The sequence below is a fragment of the Mobula hypostoma genome, chromosome 10 (assembly GCF_963921235.1).
Source record: "Mobula hypostoma chromosome 10, sMobHyp1.1, whole genome shotgun sequence".
Lineage (NCBI taxonomy): Eukaryota > Metazoa > Chordata > Chondrichthyes > Myliobatiformes > Myliobatidae > Mobula > Mobula hypostoma.
In genome coordinates, this window is record NC_086106.1 from 39,665,243 (window position 1) to 39,683,422 (window position 18,180).

Sequence of the window (18,180 nt, forward strand, 5' to 3'; positions counted from 1 at the left end):
TTTTCACTTAATTTAGTGTCATCAGCAAACTTGGATATACTACACATGATCCCCTCTTCCAGATCGTTAGCGTATATCGTGAATAGTTGCGGGCCCAGCACTGACCCCTGCAGCAAACTACTCACCACTGACCAACCAGACAAACGCCCAATTCTCTGCTTTCTATTAGTTAACCAATCCTATATCCATTCTAATACATCACCCCCAATTCTATGTATCTTTATCTTATGGTTAAGTCTTTTATGTGGCACCTTATCGAACGCCTTCTGGAGATTCAAGTTTAAAAAAAAATCCATCTGTTTCCCTCTATCCACTGCATTTATATTCTTCAGTAAGTTTGTCAAACAGGACCTGCTTTTGCTGAATCCATGCTGCGTCTGCCTGATGGATCCATTTCTTTCCAGATGCCTCGCTATTTCTTTTTTAATGATAGCTTCAAGCATTTTCCCAACTACAGATGTTAAACTAACTGGCCTGTAGTTACATACATCAAAGTTGCTGGTGAACGCAGCAGGCCAGGCAGCATCTATAGGAAGAGGCGCAGTCGACGTTTCAGGCCTGAAACGTCGACTGCACCTCTTCCTATAGATGCTGCCTGGCCTGCTGCGTTCACCAGCAACTTTGATGTATGTTGCTTGAATTTCCAGCATCTGCAGAATTCCTGTTGTTGGCCTGTAGTTACCTGCCTTTTGCCTATATCCTTTTTTTGAACCTTGGCGTGGCATTCGCCTTCTTTCAAATCTGCTGGGACCTGCCCAGAGTCCAGAGAATTTTGGTAAATTATCACCCAAAGCCTCTACTATAACTTCTGCAATTTCTTTCAGTACCCTAGAATGCATTCCACCAAGACTGGAGGATTTGTCTATCTTCAGGCTCACAAGTTTACTCAGCACTTCCTCTTTACTGATAGCTATTGTATCGAGGTCCTCACCTCCCATCACATCTCTCTTTGGCATGTTAGACGTGTCCTCCACCGTGAAGACTGACACAAAATAGTCATTCAAAGCCTTGGCCATTTCCTCATTACTTAATATCAATTCCCCCTTCTTGTCCTCCAAGGTACCTATGTTCACTTTGGCCGTCCTTTTCCGCTTTATGTAATTATCTATTTTATTTTATGTGCTAGTTTATTTTCATAATCTATCTTCCCTTTATTATTCGCTTAGTGATTCTTTGTTGCTTTTGTTTAAAGCTTTCCCAATCTTCCAGTTTCCCACTATTCTTGGTGACGTTTTATGCACGAACATTTAGTTTGATGCCTTTCTTTATTTCCTTAGTTATCTGTGGCTGGCTGTCCCCACCTTTACTGTCCTTGCTTTTAATTGGAATATACTGTTATTGAGCACTCTGGAAAAATCTGAGTCTTTCCTTGTTCCTCAACCATCCCACCATATAGCCTATTTTCCCAGTCGACCCTATCCAACTCTCCCTCACCCCATTGTAGTCTCCCTTGCTTAGGCATAATACACTGGGTTTAGATTGAACTATTATGCCCTCCATTTGTATGAGAAACTCAGTCATACTGTGATCACTGTTTCCAAGAGGATCCCTAACTACCAGATTGCTAGTTTTACCTGTCTCATTGTACAGGACCAGATCCAAGATAGCATGTTCCATTGTAAGTTCAATAACGTACATCTGTGTGGTTATAGTACAATCACACTTCTCTGGAGAATTCTTTTACAAGATTGCTAATTAACCCTTCATGATTTGAAGCCTAAAATGGCCTATTCTGTTGTTGATTCAGTGACATACTGGCCCAGAAATCTATCTTGTATCACACTCCATGAACTACTTACAAGCTACTCATTTTAATGTTCTATTTGGCTTTATTTGAAGATTGTTTCCCAAAATTATGGCACTACCCTTGCTGCATACTGCTGATTTGCATGATCAGGTAGAATGAGTATTACTTCGGAGCCTACAAACTTAATTTCCTTGTGTTACCTGCATTGTCTCGTAGCTTCACCAGACTTGAGTTTCTGAACCAAGATTTATTCTCGCCATTTTTGTCTCATGCTTATTTCCAGGAAATTCCCTTTACCTAATGGTCTGTTTTCCACATTACCTATCTACTCTAAAAGTAATTATCTTCAAATATTTCATTCCCAGTTTTTGATCACTGTGCAACCACTGTGTTGCATTTGTGTTATACTCTGTATTTTATGACAAATAAATTATTCTGCAAATAAAACTTGTCAAAATAATCGCGTTTTTCATGTGGTTTCCTCTGCCTGAGTGACCTGCCTTTTCTAGTTGTGCAGTTCTTAAATTATGCAGCTTCTTGTTAGGGAAATGAGTGGAAAATAAATAATTCTGAGTTTTTCAACCACAAATGATACTGTTTGGAGGGAAGAGATAGTTAAAGGCGACAGAGGGAGTGCTTTCTGACTGAAAAAAGTCACCTGAAGATTATTTGCTAGTAGATCCGGTAATGGAGAATGAAATAAAGTGAATAAAGGAGGTAAAGTAGAAGAATACAGAGACAAAGGTGATCATATATAATGCAGATTTAAATGATAATAATACTGATGAAAATCAAGTAAGAGATTGGAAAGTTAATATGGGCAGCAATCTTGACAAATAGATGTGTAAAGCATCTATGGGAAATATGTAAAATACTGCTCAGTAGACTTGAAGGAAGAATATATTCCCCAAAAGGAAAAGAGAAGCTTAAGCATTCACACAATTCCATTGGTACAAAGATGTAGTGGTGCAATTGAGCACGAGGAAGTGATATACATCAAAGTTCAAAGTACATATAACCATATAACAATTACAGCACGGAAACAGGCCATCTCGGCCCTTCTAGTCCGTGGCAAACTCTTACTTTCACCTAGTCCATTTGTTATCAAAATATGTATGCAGTATACAAATGAGGTAAGAGAACCTTGGATATCTAGTGAGGTGATGAATTTAGCCAAAAAGGAAAAGTAGGTAAAGCTTTGGAAGTTGGGATCAAACTAAGCAAGAGTATAAAGAAGCCAGAAAAAGAACTAAAGATAGGAATTAAGGAAAGGCAGGAGGGCCATGAAAAGTCCTTGGCAATTAGGATTAAGGTGGATCCCAAGTCACTCTGTAAATACATCAGAAGCAAGAGGATAACTAGGGAGAGGATGGAACCACTCAAGGGGGGAAACATTTGCTTAGATGCAATGAATGTGGTGAGGTACTTGTTGAGTACTTTGCTTCAGTATTTACCAACTAAAATGATATGGAGGACTAGGAGATCAGTGTTGAGTGTGTAATATGTTGGGGCATTTAGATACTATTAGACTGGGAGACCTCAGTTAGTCGGGATTGGAAGCAGCATGTCCAATACCATCATACTGAGCACGGGGCGGCCCCCAGGTCTGTGTGCTCAGTCCACTGCTGTTCTTTCTGCTGACCCACGACTGTGCTGCAACACACAGCTCAAACCACATCATCAAGTTTGCTGGTGACACGACCGTGGTGGGTCTCATCAGCAAGAACGATGAGTGAGCATACGGAGAGGAGGTGCAGTGGCTAACGGACTGATGCAGAGCCAACAACCTGTCTCTGAATGTGAACAAAACAAAAGAGATGGTTGTTGACTTCAGGAGGACACGGAGCGACCACTCTCCGCTGAACATCGACGACTTCTGTGTAGAGATCGTTAAGAACACCAAATTTCTTGGTGTTCACCTGGCGGAGAATCTCACCTGGTCCCTCAACACCAGCTCCATAGCAAGAAAGCCCAGCAGCGTATCTACTTTCTGAGAAGGCTGAGAAAAGTTCATCTCCCACCCCCCATCCTCACCATATTCTACAGAGGTTGTATTGAGAACATCCTGAGCAGCTGGATCACTGCCTGGTTCAGAAATTGCACCATCTCAGATCACAAGACCCTGTAGTGGATAGTGAGGTCAGCTGAGATAACTGGGGTCTCTCTTCCCACCATTACAGACATTTACACTACCTGCTGCATCCGTAAAGCAAACAGCATTATGAAGGACCCCACACACCCTTCATACCATCTCTTCTCCCTCCTACCATCTGGCAAAAGGCACTGAAGCATTCGGGCTCTCACGATCAGACTATGTAACAGTTTCTTCCCCAAGCCATCAGACTCCTCAATACCAACCTACTGCCCTCTACTGTGCCTATTGTCTTGTTTATTGTAATGCCTTCACTGTTTTGTGCACTTTATGCAGTCCTGGGTAGATCTGTAGTGTAGTGTAGTTTTGTGTTGTTTTACGTAGTTCAGTGTAGTTCTTGTATTGTTCATGTAGCACCATGGTCCTGATAAACATTGTCTTGTTTTTACTGTGTACTGTACCAGCAGTTATGGTCGAATTGACAACAAAAAGTGACTTGACTTGACAAGATAAAGGAGCAGAATTAGGCCATTTGACTCATTGGGTCTGCTACACTATTTCATCCAGTTTTCCTCTCAGCCCCAGTCTCCTGCCTTCTCCCCATATCCCTTCATGCCCTGACCAATCAAAAATCTATCAACCACTGCCTTAAATATACATAAAGTCTTGGCTTCCTGTGGCAAAGAATTCCACAGATTCACCACTCTCTGGCTGAAGAAATCCTCCTTATCTCCATTCTAAAAGGACCGCCCTCTATTTTGAGGCTGTGTCTTCTAGTCTTAGACTCTATCACCACAGGAAGTATCTTCTCCACATCCACTTTATTAAGGCCTTTCACCATTTGATAGGTTTCAATGAGGTCACCTCTCATTCTTGCTTTTATGTTCTGGTCCTCTCAAAATGAATGCTAACTTTGCATTTGCCTTCCTCATCACAGACTCAACCTGCAAATTAACATTTAGGGAATCCTGCACAAGGGCTCCCAAGTCCCTTTGCAACTCAGTTTTTTGTATTTTCTCTCCATTTAGAAAATAGTCAACTATCAAGGTGAATGACCATACACTTGCCGACAGTATATTCCATCTGCCATTTCCTTGCTTATTCTCTTAGTCTGTCAAAGTTCACTTTACTTCTTTAAAACTACCTGTCCCTTCACCTATCTTTATAGCCGATAATATTAACAAAGCCATCAATTCCATCATCCAAATCCTTGACATATAATGTGAAAATAATCGGTCCCAACACAGACCCTTGTGGACACCACTAGTCACTGGCAGCCAGTCAGAAGAGGCTCCCTTTATTCCCACTCTTTGTCTCCTGTCAATTAGCCACTGCTTTATCCATGGGCTCTTAGCTTGTTTAACAGCCTCGTGTTGCACCTTGTCAAAGGCCTTCAGAAGGCCTTTGTCTATCCTACTTGTTATTTCTTCAAAGAATTCCAACAGATTTGTCAAGCAAGATTTTCCTTTCAAGAAACCATGCTGGCTGTGGCCTATTTTATCATATGCCTCCAAGTACCCTGAGACCTCATCCTTAATGATCGACTCCAATATCTTCTCAACCATTGATGTTAGACTAACTGGCCTAACATTTCCTTTCTTCTGCCTCTCTCTCTTCATGAACAGTGGAATGACATTTGCAATTTTTCAGTCTTCCAGAACCATTTCAGAATCTAGTGGATCTTGAAAGATCACTACTAACGTTTCCACAATCTCTTTAGCCATGCCTTCCAGAACTCTGGGATGTACACCATCTGGTCCAGGTGCCTTCAGACCTTTCAGCTTCCCAAGAACCTCTCTAGTTATGGTAACTTCATGCCCCTTGACACCTGGAGCTTCCACTATACTGCTAATGTCTTCCACAGTGAAGACTGATGCAAAATATTTATTCAGTTCATTCACCATTTACTTGTCCCCTTCTTCACATTGTTTTCCAGCCGTCTGATATCTAATAATGCCTTTCTTTTACACTTTATGTATCTGGAGGAACTTCTGGTGTCCTCATTAATGTATTATTGGCTTGCTTACTTTTGTATTCAAACTTTACCTTAATTACTTTTTTAGTTGCCTTCTGTTGATTTTTAAAAGCTTCCAAATCCTCTAACTTACCACTAATTTTTGCTCTTATCATATCAGAGGTCAAGGAGGAGGCAGTGTTGGGTGTCCTAATGAGTATTAAGTCTCCAGGGGCTGATTGAGTTTACCCCAGGTTATTGAAGGAGGCAAGAGACAAGATTGCTGGGACCTTGACCAGCATCTCCGTGTCCTCTCTAGCCACAGGCGAGGTCCCAGAGGACTGGCGAGTGGCTAGTGTTGTACCTCTATTTAAGAAGGGAACAATCGAAAATCTTGGGGACTATACAATGTAATGTCAGTTATAGGGAAATTGCTTGAGAAAAATTTTGGGGATAGGAAGTATGAGTATTTTGAAATCCATGGCCTAATTTGGGAGAGCCAGAATGGCTTTGTGCAGGGCAGATCATGCCTTACCGACTTGATTGAGTTTTATGACAAGGTGACAAGAGAGATTGATGAAGGTAGGGCAGTGGGTGTTGCCTACATAGATTTTAGTAAGGTGTTTGACAAAGTCCCTCATGGGAGGCTAATCCAATGATTAAGATGCATGGGGTCTGTGGCAAATTGGCTGTTTGGATTCAGAACTTGTGCATAGAAGACCAGAGATTGAAGGGACTTAAACCAGTGGAGGTCTCTAATTGGTAGTGTTCTGCAGGGATCTGTGCTGTGACCTCTGTTTGTGATGTATATAAATGACCTGGATGAAAATGTAGATGTCCAATCACAAACAAGAGAATATTTGCAGATGCTGTTGCTTGAAAATATAGAAGGGTGGATTAGTAAGTTTGTGGACAATACCAAGACTGGTGTAGTTGTGGATAGTGTAGGAGACTAGCAAAGAATACAGCACTATATAGATCAGTTGCAGATATGGGCAGAGAAATGGCAGGTGGATTTTAACCCAGACAAGTTTGAGGTGTGGCACCTTGGTAGGGCAAATATTGCTGTGCAGAAAGATCTTGAGATCCAAGTTCATTGGTTACGAAGTGGTTACACAGGTCAATAAGGCAGTTAAGAAGGCTTATGGAATTAGTTGAGGCATTGAGCTCAAAAGTCAAGTGGTTATCTTGACGGTTAACTTTATAAAACTCTGGTTAGGCCACATCTGCAGTATTGCATACAGTTCTGGTTGCCCCACTATAAGAAGGATCTTGAGGATTTGGAGAGGCTGCAGAAGATGCTGTCTGGTTTAGAGAGCATGAATGTGTTATCATGAGTTGGCGTGTGGCCAAGTGGTTAAGTCTGAAGGTCGCTAGTTCGAGCCTCAGCTGAGGCAGCGTGTTGTGTCCTTGAGCAAGGCACTTAACCACACATTGCTTTGCGACGACACCGATGCCAAGCTGTATCGACCCTAGTGCCCTTCCCTTGGACAACATTTGTGGTGTGGAGAGGGGAGACTTGTAGCATGGGCAACTGCCGGTCTTCCATACAACCTTGCCCAGGCCTGCGCCCTGGAAACCTCCCAAGGCGCAAATCCATGGTCTCACGAGACTAATGGATGCCTATGTTATCATGAGAGGCTAAACTTGGGTTGTTTCCTCTGGAGTGGCGGAGGCTGAGGGTAGATCTGATAGAGGTTTACAAGATTATGAGAGACAGTCCTGGACAGGAAGTATCTGTTTCCCACGGTAGAACTGTCTAATACCAGAGGGTATATGTTGAAGGTGAGAGGGTAGGTTCAAAGGGGACATGAGGGGTAAGCTCTTTACTCAGTGATGGATACCTGGAAAGCACTGCTTGGTATAGCAGTAGCAGCAAATACATGAGAGGATTTTAAGAGACATTCAGATATGCACATGGATGTAAGGAGGGTGAATGAATACAGACATTGTGTAGGTAGGAGAGGTTAGTGTTTGGGTGTTTTTGATTTGCTTTTTAGCTGGTTCTGCTCAACATTGTGGGCCAAATAGCCTGATCCTGCACTGTGCTGTTCTATGTTCTATATCTTCTCCAGACAGCCATGAAACAAAACTATGGAACTTGTTCAAAGAAAAACATCACCCTCCCCCACCCCCCCCCAATTCCCCACCCACATACGCAAAATAAAACAAACTGGGCAAATGGCAACAAGAATGAATATGTGAAAACACAGAATATAAAAACACTAAATTGAAAGAGCCTGATCTACAAACCAGGAACAGAACTTCGGTACCACTCTCGGCAGCAGCGAGGGTGAGAGAGACCATTGGAATGTAGGGTCCTTCCGTCGGAAGCAGCAAGTGAGAGGGAGAGACTATTACATGTAGGCACCTTCCTCTGGCAGCAGCAAGCGAGAGGCTGGTAAACGGCGCTGCACTAGCTTGTCTTCCCACTGTTTCAATCTCCCTCGGCGCTTTAATTGGCGTGATCGGCAAGAAACTGTGTCAATCATGGACTTGTGCCCCGCTTCTAAGCATTTTGGCCTTGGCTGCTTTCTTCATGCAGACAGTAAAGGGTCAGATAGCTTAATCGGCCTGATAACACCATCAAACTGTAGATCACAGGCTGCGATGATACCAGAGCCACGTTTAAAGGGAAAAGAAGTGAAAGAAACAGTTTTGTGAACCATCTGAAAGATGTCACCCTAGGTAGCGTTGTTTGCTGGCACCATCTCGTAGAGTCTATGATATGAGGGCATGAAGGAAACAAGGAGAAGCTGAAGTTGATAAAATGATGTATGAAACCAAAGAAGTATTACATTATGAATGAACATAAACAATGAGATCTTTTACAGCCATAAATAAAAAGCTGTTGGGAATAGAGACATTGAGGGATAGACTAAGCAATATTATAGGTAACAATAAGTATCTGGGGTAGTATTAATCCATTACTTTGCATTGATACTTATCAGGGAGATGGAACAGGTAGACATTGAATGATGCAAATTTTTTTGAAAATAGGATATATCAAGTAAACTAATCAAATTAGGAAGGTGACATCCCTGGCTCAAGGCAGATTGCATTTAACTATATTGAAAGAAACAAGGAAACAGATAGGAGCAATTTCTTGGGTGCATTGTCAGAGGACTGGTGGATAGCTAACATTTTTAGGAAAGGGTGTAGCATGTAAAGAAAATTATAGACCAATCAGAAAAACATCAGTAGAAACAAAAATAATGCAATTCTGACTAAAGTTGAAATTGGAAGAACACCTAGAAACTAAGGGACAATAATGAATAATCAGTAAGGATAACACTACTGGCCTAATTTAGATACAACGCTGAGTCATGTCATCTGCAGAAATTCTCTGATGACTCAGCAATCTGTTGGGTGTATAAAGGGAGGATGGGAGGATGAATGCAGAGTCCTGGTGGAGGACTTTATCAGTGGTGCAAGTTGAATCATCTGCAGCTCCACATCAGTAAGACAAAGGAGATGATGATGGACTTTAGGAAGACTAAACCTGCCCTGCTTTGTGTTACTATTGATGGTGAGGACCTGGGAGTGCACCTGGATGATAGGCACAGAGGCCATTTACAAGAAGGGCCAAAGTCGCCTCTACTTCCTGAGGAGACTGAGGTCCTTTGGAGTATGCAGGCCTCTCCTTCACATGTTCTACCAGTCTGTTATCGCCAGTACAATCTTCTATTCGGTGGTGTTCTGGGGCAATTGCATCAACAGGGGTGATGTCAACAGGCCTAATACACTGATTAGAAAGGCTGGCTCTGTTATAGGAATCAAAATGGACACATTGGAGGCTGTGGTAGAACAAAGGACCCCGTGGAAAATCCTGGCAATTCTGGACAATGTTTCTCACCCTCTGCATGCCACCTTGGCTGAACAGAGGAGCACTGTTAGTAATAGACTATGACAACTGTGCTGTTCCAAAGTGCGCTTTATGAAGTCTTTCTAACCATTGATCATTAGGTTCTATAATCAGTCAACCTATAGCTGGGGAAGTGATAACTGCCCACCTGTTAGACTATTTGAGGTAATTTACTTTTTATTCTTTCTTATTTTCTAGTATTTGTATATCTGTGCACTTATAATTCTTCTGTGACACTGTAATTTACTTTGAGATCAATAAAGTATCTATCTATACAATAGAATGCTTCTAGACTTTAAAACATATTCAAACAAATAAGTGAATATTGAAACAAATAGCAGACCAATGGATAGCTAGCATCAGAAGGTAGCATGTAGCTAAGGAAAGGTATTCACATAGAAGAAAGTGTTCTCCAACAGAGAGTGGTGGACCACTGCTGTTCACTATTTACAGATTTAGAATCTCGAATTGAAAATACAGTATCTAAATTCTCAGGTGATGCCAAATTAAGATTGGAAAAGGAAAGGATAGTGACGTTGAATCCTATCTTCCATAACAGAAGACTTTTGAACCATCAAGTCCAAAGTGGCTCAGTAATCCATTTAATGCCGCTCCTCTGGCTTCTCCCCGTAGTCCTGATTTTTTTTTTAAAGTTCTTTTCCTGCTCTCTCTTATAGGCTATGTTGATTTCTGCCTCAATTACTCCTTTGGCAGCGCATTCCTGACTTAAGACCATAAGACATGGGGGCAGAATTAGGCCATTCAACCCATTGAGTCTGCTCCGCTATTTGATCAATGCTGATCTATTTCCCTCTCAACCCCATTCTCCTATCTTCTCCCCGTAACCTTTCATGCCCTGACAATTTAATTAAGAACCTATCAACCTCCACTTTAAATACACCCAATAATCTGGCCTCTACAAACATCTGTGGCAACAAATTCCACAGATTCACCAGCCTGTGGCTAAAGAAATTCTTCCTCATCTGCATTCTAAATGAACGTCCCCCTATTCTGAGGTTGTGTCCTCTGGTCCTAGTCTCTCCTACTAGAGGAAACATCCTCTCCACATCCACCATGCCTTTCAACATTCATCGGGTTTCAATGAGAATGCCCCCCGCCCATTGTTCATAATTTCAGTGAGTACAGGCCCAGAGTCATCAAGTGCTCTTCATATGATAAGCCTTTCAATCCCGGAATTATTTTCGGGAACCTCCTTTGAACCCTCTCCAATTTCCTTTCATTAAAGAAGGGACCCAGAACTATTCATAATACTCCAGTGCATTTGAAAGCCTCAGCATTATACCCTTATCTTTGAATTCTAGTTTTCTCAAAATGAATGCTAACATTGCATTTGCCTTCCTCATCACTGACTCAGTCTGCAAGTTAATCTTCAGGGAATCCTGCATGAGGACTCCCAAGTCCCTTTGCACCTCGGATTTTTGAATTTTCTCCCATTTAGAAAATAGACCATACTTTTGTTTGTTCTACCAAAGTGCAAGACCATATACTTCCCAACACTATTCCCTCTGCCACTTCTTTGTCCATTCTCCTAATCTGTCTAAATCTTTATGCAGCCTCCTGCTTCCTCAACGCCACCTGTCCCTTCACTATTGTCTGCAAACTTGTCCACAAAGCTATTAACTTTTTGCTTTAACAGAATTTCCTCATGATGCTTTTGGTTCTTTTGTTGATCACCATCTCCTAGTTCTTGACCCCTGTGTCAATAGGAAGTCTCTCAGTGTCTGTCTCTGTCTCTGTCTCTGTCTGTCTCTCTCTCTCTCTCTCTCTCTCTCTCTCTCTCTCTCTCTCTCTCTCTCTCTCTCTCTCTCTCTCTCTCTCTCTCTCTCTCCCTCTCTCCCTCTCTCCCTCTCTCCCTCTCTCCCTCTCTCCCTCTCTCCCTCTCTCCCTCTCTCCCTCCCTCCCTCCCTCCCTCCCCTTAATGATCCTTTAACTGCTGTCCTAGTGAACAGCCTCACCTTCTGCTGTCCACCCAAATACTGAATTCCCTTGTTCCTACACCTTCTGTAAAGCTTCCTGCACCTTAATTGTGGTTCCCAGAACTGGGCATAAGATTCCAGTTGTGGCTGAGCCTTTATGCTTTGTTTTACAATAAATGGGAAGAAAAAAAAACTGCGGTACCTGGGAAATCTGGAATGAGACAGAAAATGCTGGAAACACTCAGAACGTCAGAGAGCACTTCTGGGAAGACGAACAATCAATGTTTCAGGTCAGGTTGAAGTGAAATTGTTTCTTCTGCCATAGATGCTATTTGATATGACCAGCTGAATATTTCTATTATTTTCTGCTATTAGCCATTTTCCCAACTTGCCTTCAATGAACTGTGCTCAAGTACCTCAAGATTTATCTGTCTTTCAACGTTCTTTAGAGTTGAGCCCTCTACAGTATATTACCTCTTCTCATCCTACTAAGATGTAACATTCCACATTTCTCAGCACTAAATTACATCTGCCACCTGTTTGCCCATTCTACTAGCCAGTTCATATCTTCTTCTAATGGTTCACTATGTCTCCCAAGTTTTATGTGATCTGCAAATTAGGAAATTTACATCTAAATACAAATCAGTGAAATGCAGTAAGAAAAGCAGTGGTCCCAGTACTGACTCTGGGGAACTCCAGAATACACTTGCCTCCAGTGTTTTCCTGTCGCTTTGCCATGTTTTTAATCCATGCTGCTATTCCATGGATATTAGACTACTTGTATGCTTTTTGAAGTCCATAAATATGGTATCAAACTCACTTCCTTCATAGAAACTCTGTGTTACTTCATTGGATAGAGGAGGATTACAAGAAATTACAGGAGGCAAGTTGCAGAATAGGCAAATACTTGATTAATGAATTTCAGCATAATTACAGTGCCTATAAATAGTATGGAAGTCTTAATGTTTTATTGGTTTACAACATTGAATTACAGTGGATTGAATTTGGCTTTTTTGACACTCAACAGAAAAAGACTCTTTCATGTCAAAGTGAAAACAGATCGTTGCAAAGTGACTAAATTAATTGTAAGTATAAACACAAAATAATTGATTGCTTAAGTATTCACCCCCTTCAAGTCGGTATTTAATAGATGCACCTTTGGCAGCAAATATAGCCTTGAATCTGTGTTGATAGGTCTCTATCAGCTTTGCACATCTGAAAATTGCAATTTTTCCCCATTCTTCTTTACAAAACTTCTCAAGCTTTGTCAGATTGCATGGGGATTGTGAGTGAACAACCCTTTTCAAGTCCAACCACAAATTCTCAGTTGGATTGAGGTCCGGACTCTGACTTGGCCACTCCAAGACATTAACTTTGTTTTTAAGCCGTTCCTTTGTAACTTTGGCTTTATGCATGGGTAACTGTCTTTCTGGAAAATATTTTTTTTCCCAAGTCGCAGTTCTCTTGCAGACCTCATCAGGTTTCCTCCAGGATTTCCCTGTATTTAACTGCATTCATTTTACCCTCTACCTTCACAAGCCTTCCAGGGCCTGCTGTAGTGAAGCATCCCCACAGCATGATGTAGCAACCATCATGCTTCATGGTAGGGATGGTTTGTTTTCGATGATGTGTGGTATTCGGCGTACATTAAACTTAGCTTTTAGTCTGATGACCAAAAAACTCAATTCTTCTTCCAGCCGACTGGCAAACTCTAGCTGAGATGTGAGTTTTTTTTTTCAATAGTAGCTTTCACTTTGCCACTCTCCCATAAAGCTGTGACTGGTGAAGTACCTGGGTAACAGTTGTTGTATGTGCAGTCTCTCCCATCTCAATCACTGATGCCTGTAACTCTTCCAGAATTGTCATAGGTCTTTTATGTGGCCTCCCACACTAGTCCCCTTGTTGCATGGTCACTCCATTTTTGAGGCCTGCCTGCTCTAGGCAGATTTACAGCTGTGATATATTCTTTCCATTTCTTGATGATTGACTTAACTGTATTCCAAGGGATATTTAGTACTTGGAAATTTTCTGCATCCATCTCATGACTTGTGCTTTTCAATAACCTTTCCGCGGAGTTGCTTGGAGTGTTCTTTTGTCTTTGTGGTGTAGTTTTTGCCAGGATACTGACGCACCAGCAGTTGGACCTTCCAAGTACAGGTGTATTTTTACTACAATCAATTGAAACACTTTGACTGCACACAGGTCTCCAAAAACGAATCTCCATTTAACTAATTATGTAACTTCTAAAACCAAATGGCTGTGCCAGTAATGATTTGGTGCGTCATATTAAAGGCGGGTGAATACTTATATAATCAAATATTTTGTGTTTTATATTTGTAATTAATTTAGATCACTTTGTAGAAATCTTTTTTCATATTGACATGAACGAGTCTTTTTCTTTTGATCAGTGTCCGAAAAGCCACTGTGATTCAATGTTGTAAAACAATAAAACATGAAAACTTTCAAGGGGGTGAATACTTTTATCGGCACTGTATTATGTTTCAATACAAAGAGAGATCACTTGGAAGATACAAGTCAAGTTGAATATAAGGAGCAAAGGATTCTTGGAGTACAAATAAAAGTTGAGCCACAGGTCAGCAAAGGCCATTAAGAAATACACACCAAGCAACTCAGGAATCCATAAGAAGGAAACATTATGCTAAATGTGTATTATTGCTTAATAAGACCATACTTGGAGTATTGTATTCAGTTGCGGTTGACAGTTTATAAAAAGGGATGCAGAGAATTTGGAGAAGGCAGAGAAAACATTTAGAGGATACCAGAAATGGGAAGGTTTACGTCATCAGGAAAGGATGAGCACATTAGATCTCTGTTATCTTGAGAAGACTTAAGTGGTCCTCAAAATTTTGAAAGGTTTCATTAGAGTGGATACCAAATGCTTCCACTTGTGGAGAAGAGCCTAACTAAATGTCATCATAAGACAGCCACCTAGAAATTGGATTAAGAATTCTGAAGATGTTTCTTTAACCAAACAGTGGTGAAAATATGTATGTAAGAGAGGAATAGAGGGTAAAATGAGGAAACCTGATAGTGGTCAGGTGGAACACAAAAGCTAATGATATGAAATGCTTGGTTTCTTCCTTGTCTTCATACATGTTGAATGCATTCTTATTTGGTGGTCAACTGTTGGACAGGTTATGAAACTAACAGTTGCTGTTTGTTGGTTGTATTAATGTTCATTCTTATTCTCACAGGCACTGCTAGACTTCCAGAAATTGGGGAGAAATCAGTTAAACTCAAACCCATCATCAGGAAGTCCCTGGAATCTATAGTAAAATACTTGGGTAAGCAGCCACATCTGCACAGATTCACAATTTACTTAGTATTTACCAGCAAACACTACAATCTTTAATATACACTCAGTGGCCACTTTATTAGATAAACTTGCTCTTAATGCAATTATCTAATTAGCCAATTCATGAAGCAGCAATTCATAAAAAGCATGCATATATGGTCAAGAGGTTCAGTTGTTGTTCAGGCCAAACATCAGAATGGGGGAGAAATGTGATCAAAGTGATTTTGACTGTGGAATGATTGTTGGTGCCAGAAACTGCTGATCTCCTGGGCTTTTCAAACACAACAGTTTCTAGAGTTTACAGAGAATGGTGCAAGAGACAAACATATCCAGTGGGTAGCAGTTCTATGGGCAAAAATAGCTTGTTAATGAGAGAGCTCAGAGGAGAATGGCCAGACTGGTTCAAGCTGACAGAAAATTCAAGTTGAAGTTTGTCATCTGACTATACAACTAAACGAAACAATGTTCCTCTGGACCACAGTGCACCCACGAAACATATATCACACACATGAAACAAAATATTACCACAAATAAGTTAATAAAATATAATTCAAAATGCATGTGGTATGCAGTACAAATAGACAGTAAGCAGTACAGTAAACAGCTTACTGTCCTAGTGACAAGATCTCAGTGGTGGCATGGAAGGAGCTGTTACCCAGTCTTAATACTTCTGTACCTCCTTCCTGACAATAGTGAGTCAAAAACATTGTGGGCTGGGTGGTAGGGATCCTCAAAAATGCTTTGAGATGTGATTCTGTTAGTGGTATTTACTCTCCTCTGTAGGGTCTTGCAGTCCGTTGCCTTGCAGATTTCATATCAGAAATGATGCAACCTGACAGAACACTCAATGGTGCTCCTGTAGAAAGTTGTTAGAATGGGGGCAAGGAGCCTTGCACACCTCAAATCTCCTCAAAGCGTAGACATTGCTGTGCCTTTTTGACCAGTGGGGAAGTGTGGATCCAGGTTAGATAGTCTGCTAGAACACACCAAGGAACTTTATGCTCTTCACTCTCCATGGCAGAGCCATTGATGTGTAATGGAAAGTTGTTGTCCTGTGTCTTCCTGAAGTCCACAATCATTTCTTTTGTCCACGTTGAGTCTCAGCCTGTTGTTGTCACACCATATGACAAGCCTCTGTACCTCCTCTCTACATGCTGATTCATCAATATTGCTCACGAGGACAACCGCTGTTTGAGTTGGATCTGACAGTGCAGTCATGAGTTAGCTGCGTGAACAGCAGTGCACTGAACACACAACCCTGGGGGCACCAGTGCTTCATGTGATGGAGCTTGAGATGTTGTTGCCGATTCAGACTGACTTGGGACTTTCTATCAAGAAGTCCAAGATCCAGTTACTGAGAGGGGTGTTGAATCTCAACGAGGACTGTTTACCAGCTTTTGAGGGATGATTATATCAAATGAAATTGATGAACAACATCCTGGTGTATGAAACACCATTTTCTAGGCGGGACAGGAGCACTTCATGATTGCTGAAGTCAGTGCCACTGGGCAGTAATCATTTAGGCCAACTACCGATGACAGTAACTCTTACTCTTCTACACAACAATCGTGTGTAGAAGAACATTTCTGAACACAACACGTTGAACATTGAAGGAGGTGGGCTACAGTTGTGGAAAACCACAAACATATACCCAGTTGCCATTTTATTAGGTACCTTTAGAGGAGAAATAAGGAAGAATTTATTTTGAACCAGAGGGTGATTGAAATCTGAAATGTATTCCTTTATGGTTGTATAAGCAAGTATGTTTAGATGAACACATGAAGCATTGTGGCAGAGAGGGTTACAGGCTAAATGCTGGTAAATGGAATTAGTATACAGTTAGTGGTACCTAATAAAGAAGGGACCTAATAAACTGGCCACTGAATTTTCGTTGTCTTCTGCTGCTGTAGCCCGTCCACTTAAGGTTCAATGTTTTGTGCATTCAGACATGATGTTCTGCTCACCACTGTTGTACCATATGGCTATTTAAGTTACTGTCTCCTTACTGTCAGCTTGAACCAGTCTAGCCATTCTTCTCTTTATCTCTCTCATTAACAAGCCATTTTTGTCCACAGAACTGCCGCTCAAGGAGATTTTTGATTTTTGCACAATTCTCTGTAAAAGCTGTAGAGACCGTTGTGCATGAAAATTCCTGGAGATCAGCAGTTTCTGAAATACATACGCCACCCCATCTGGCATTTCATTCCACGGTCAAATTCACTTAGATCATATTTCTTCTCCATTTTTATGTTTGGTCTGAGCAACAACTGAACCTATTGACCATGGGTGAATACTTTTGTGCATTAAGTTGTTACCACATGATTGGCTGATTAGATATTTTCATTACTGAGCAGGTGTACCTAATATTGTGGCCACTGAGCAATGCTCCCTCTAAGTGTGAGATTTTCACTAGCATTTATGGAGTTGTGCCTCAGCAAAACTTTGTAAGTGTATGTTACAGTCAGTTAAATATGTATTCTTCTATACTGCAGAACTCCATCCACCTGTTAAGGCCGTCCCTAGTCTTGCTGTACATGGAGGAAGTGTGACTCCTGCGAAGGTGCTGCCTGTCCTGAATCATGGCTCTCCAACAATTCTGGGCAAGCGTGGATATGAGCAGCATAACGGCATTGATGGTCAGTATATTGTACAGAATACTGCAGATGCTTGAATACCCAGCCAATGATTTGAGTTACAATTCCATGATATTTTCACAATTGCTTTTTCCTGCGAACACCAAGCATAAGAAGAAAGTTATGTGATTGAGTTGTAACAAAATATGACATGGCCATAACCCATTTCTGCTAACTTTAAGTCAAATCTTGAGACAGGCTATGTATAGGTTCCTGCCACAGTGGGAGCTCTATACAAAGTGGCTTTCAATAACGGAGCCTAATTTTATCTGGGATAAGCTTTGGAGTCATAATGATGCTGTCCTAACCTATATCCCATTGCGTCCCTTGTTTCCTTGGTAACTCCTGTAGAGTTGAGGGACAAGACTGAGAACTCTAGCTTAATAATGCTTTACTAAATAGTCAGTCATGCTTACTGTAGCTTGATCGTATCTCAGCTTAACTGAATGTAGTGTTCTGTATTATTCTTCATTACTGTATGTTGGTCCTTGTTTACCAGGCACTATGAAGAAACGTCTGTTGATGCCGTTTAGGGGTAAGACAATTGCGCAGTCGTGCACACGGCCACACACTCATCGTGAGTGCTTTGTGTTGTCACTCCCCTTGCAAATCCTTTTGCTTTGATAACCTCCAAAA

General features: G+C 41.3%; 1 protein-coding gene across 3 annotated transcripts in view; it reads left to right on the plus strand.

Annotated features, from left to right (window-relative positions):
- Window positions 1-18,180, plus strand: part of LOC134352854 (metastasis-associated protein MTA1-like) — a 181,339-nt gene that overhangs the window by 140,115 nt on the left and 23,044 nt on the right. For 2 of the 3 annotated variants that reach the window (XM_063060373.1, XM_063060371.1), the window contains 3 exons: window positions 14,811-14,900; window positions 17,404-17,547; window positions 18,044-18,121. In XM_063060373.1, the coding sequence (XP_062916443.1) occupies window positions 14,811-14,900; window positions 17,404-17,547; window positions 18,044-18,121 (312 nt within the window). The remainder of the gene's footprint in view (window positions 1-14,810; window positions 14,901-17,403; window positions 17,548-18,043; window positions 18,122-18,180) is intronic. The other variant, XM_063060372.1, reaches the window with a different exon arrangement.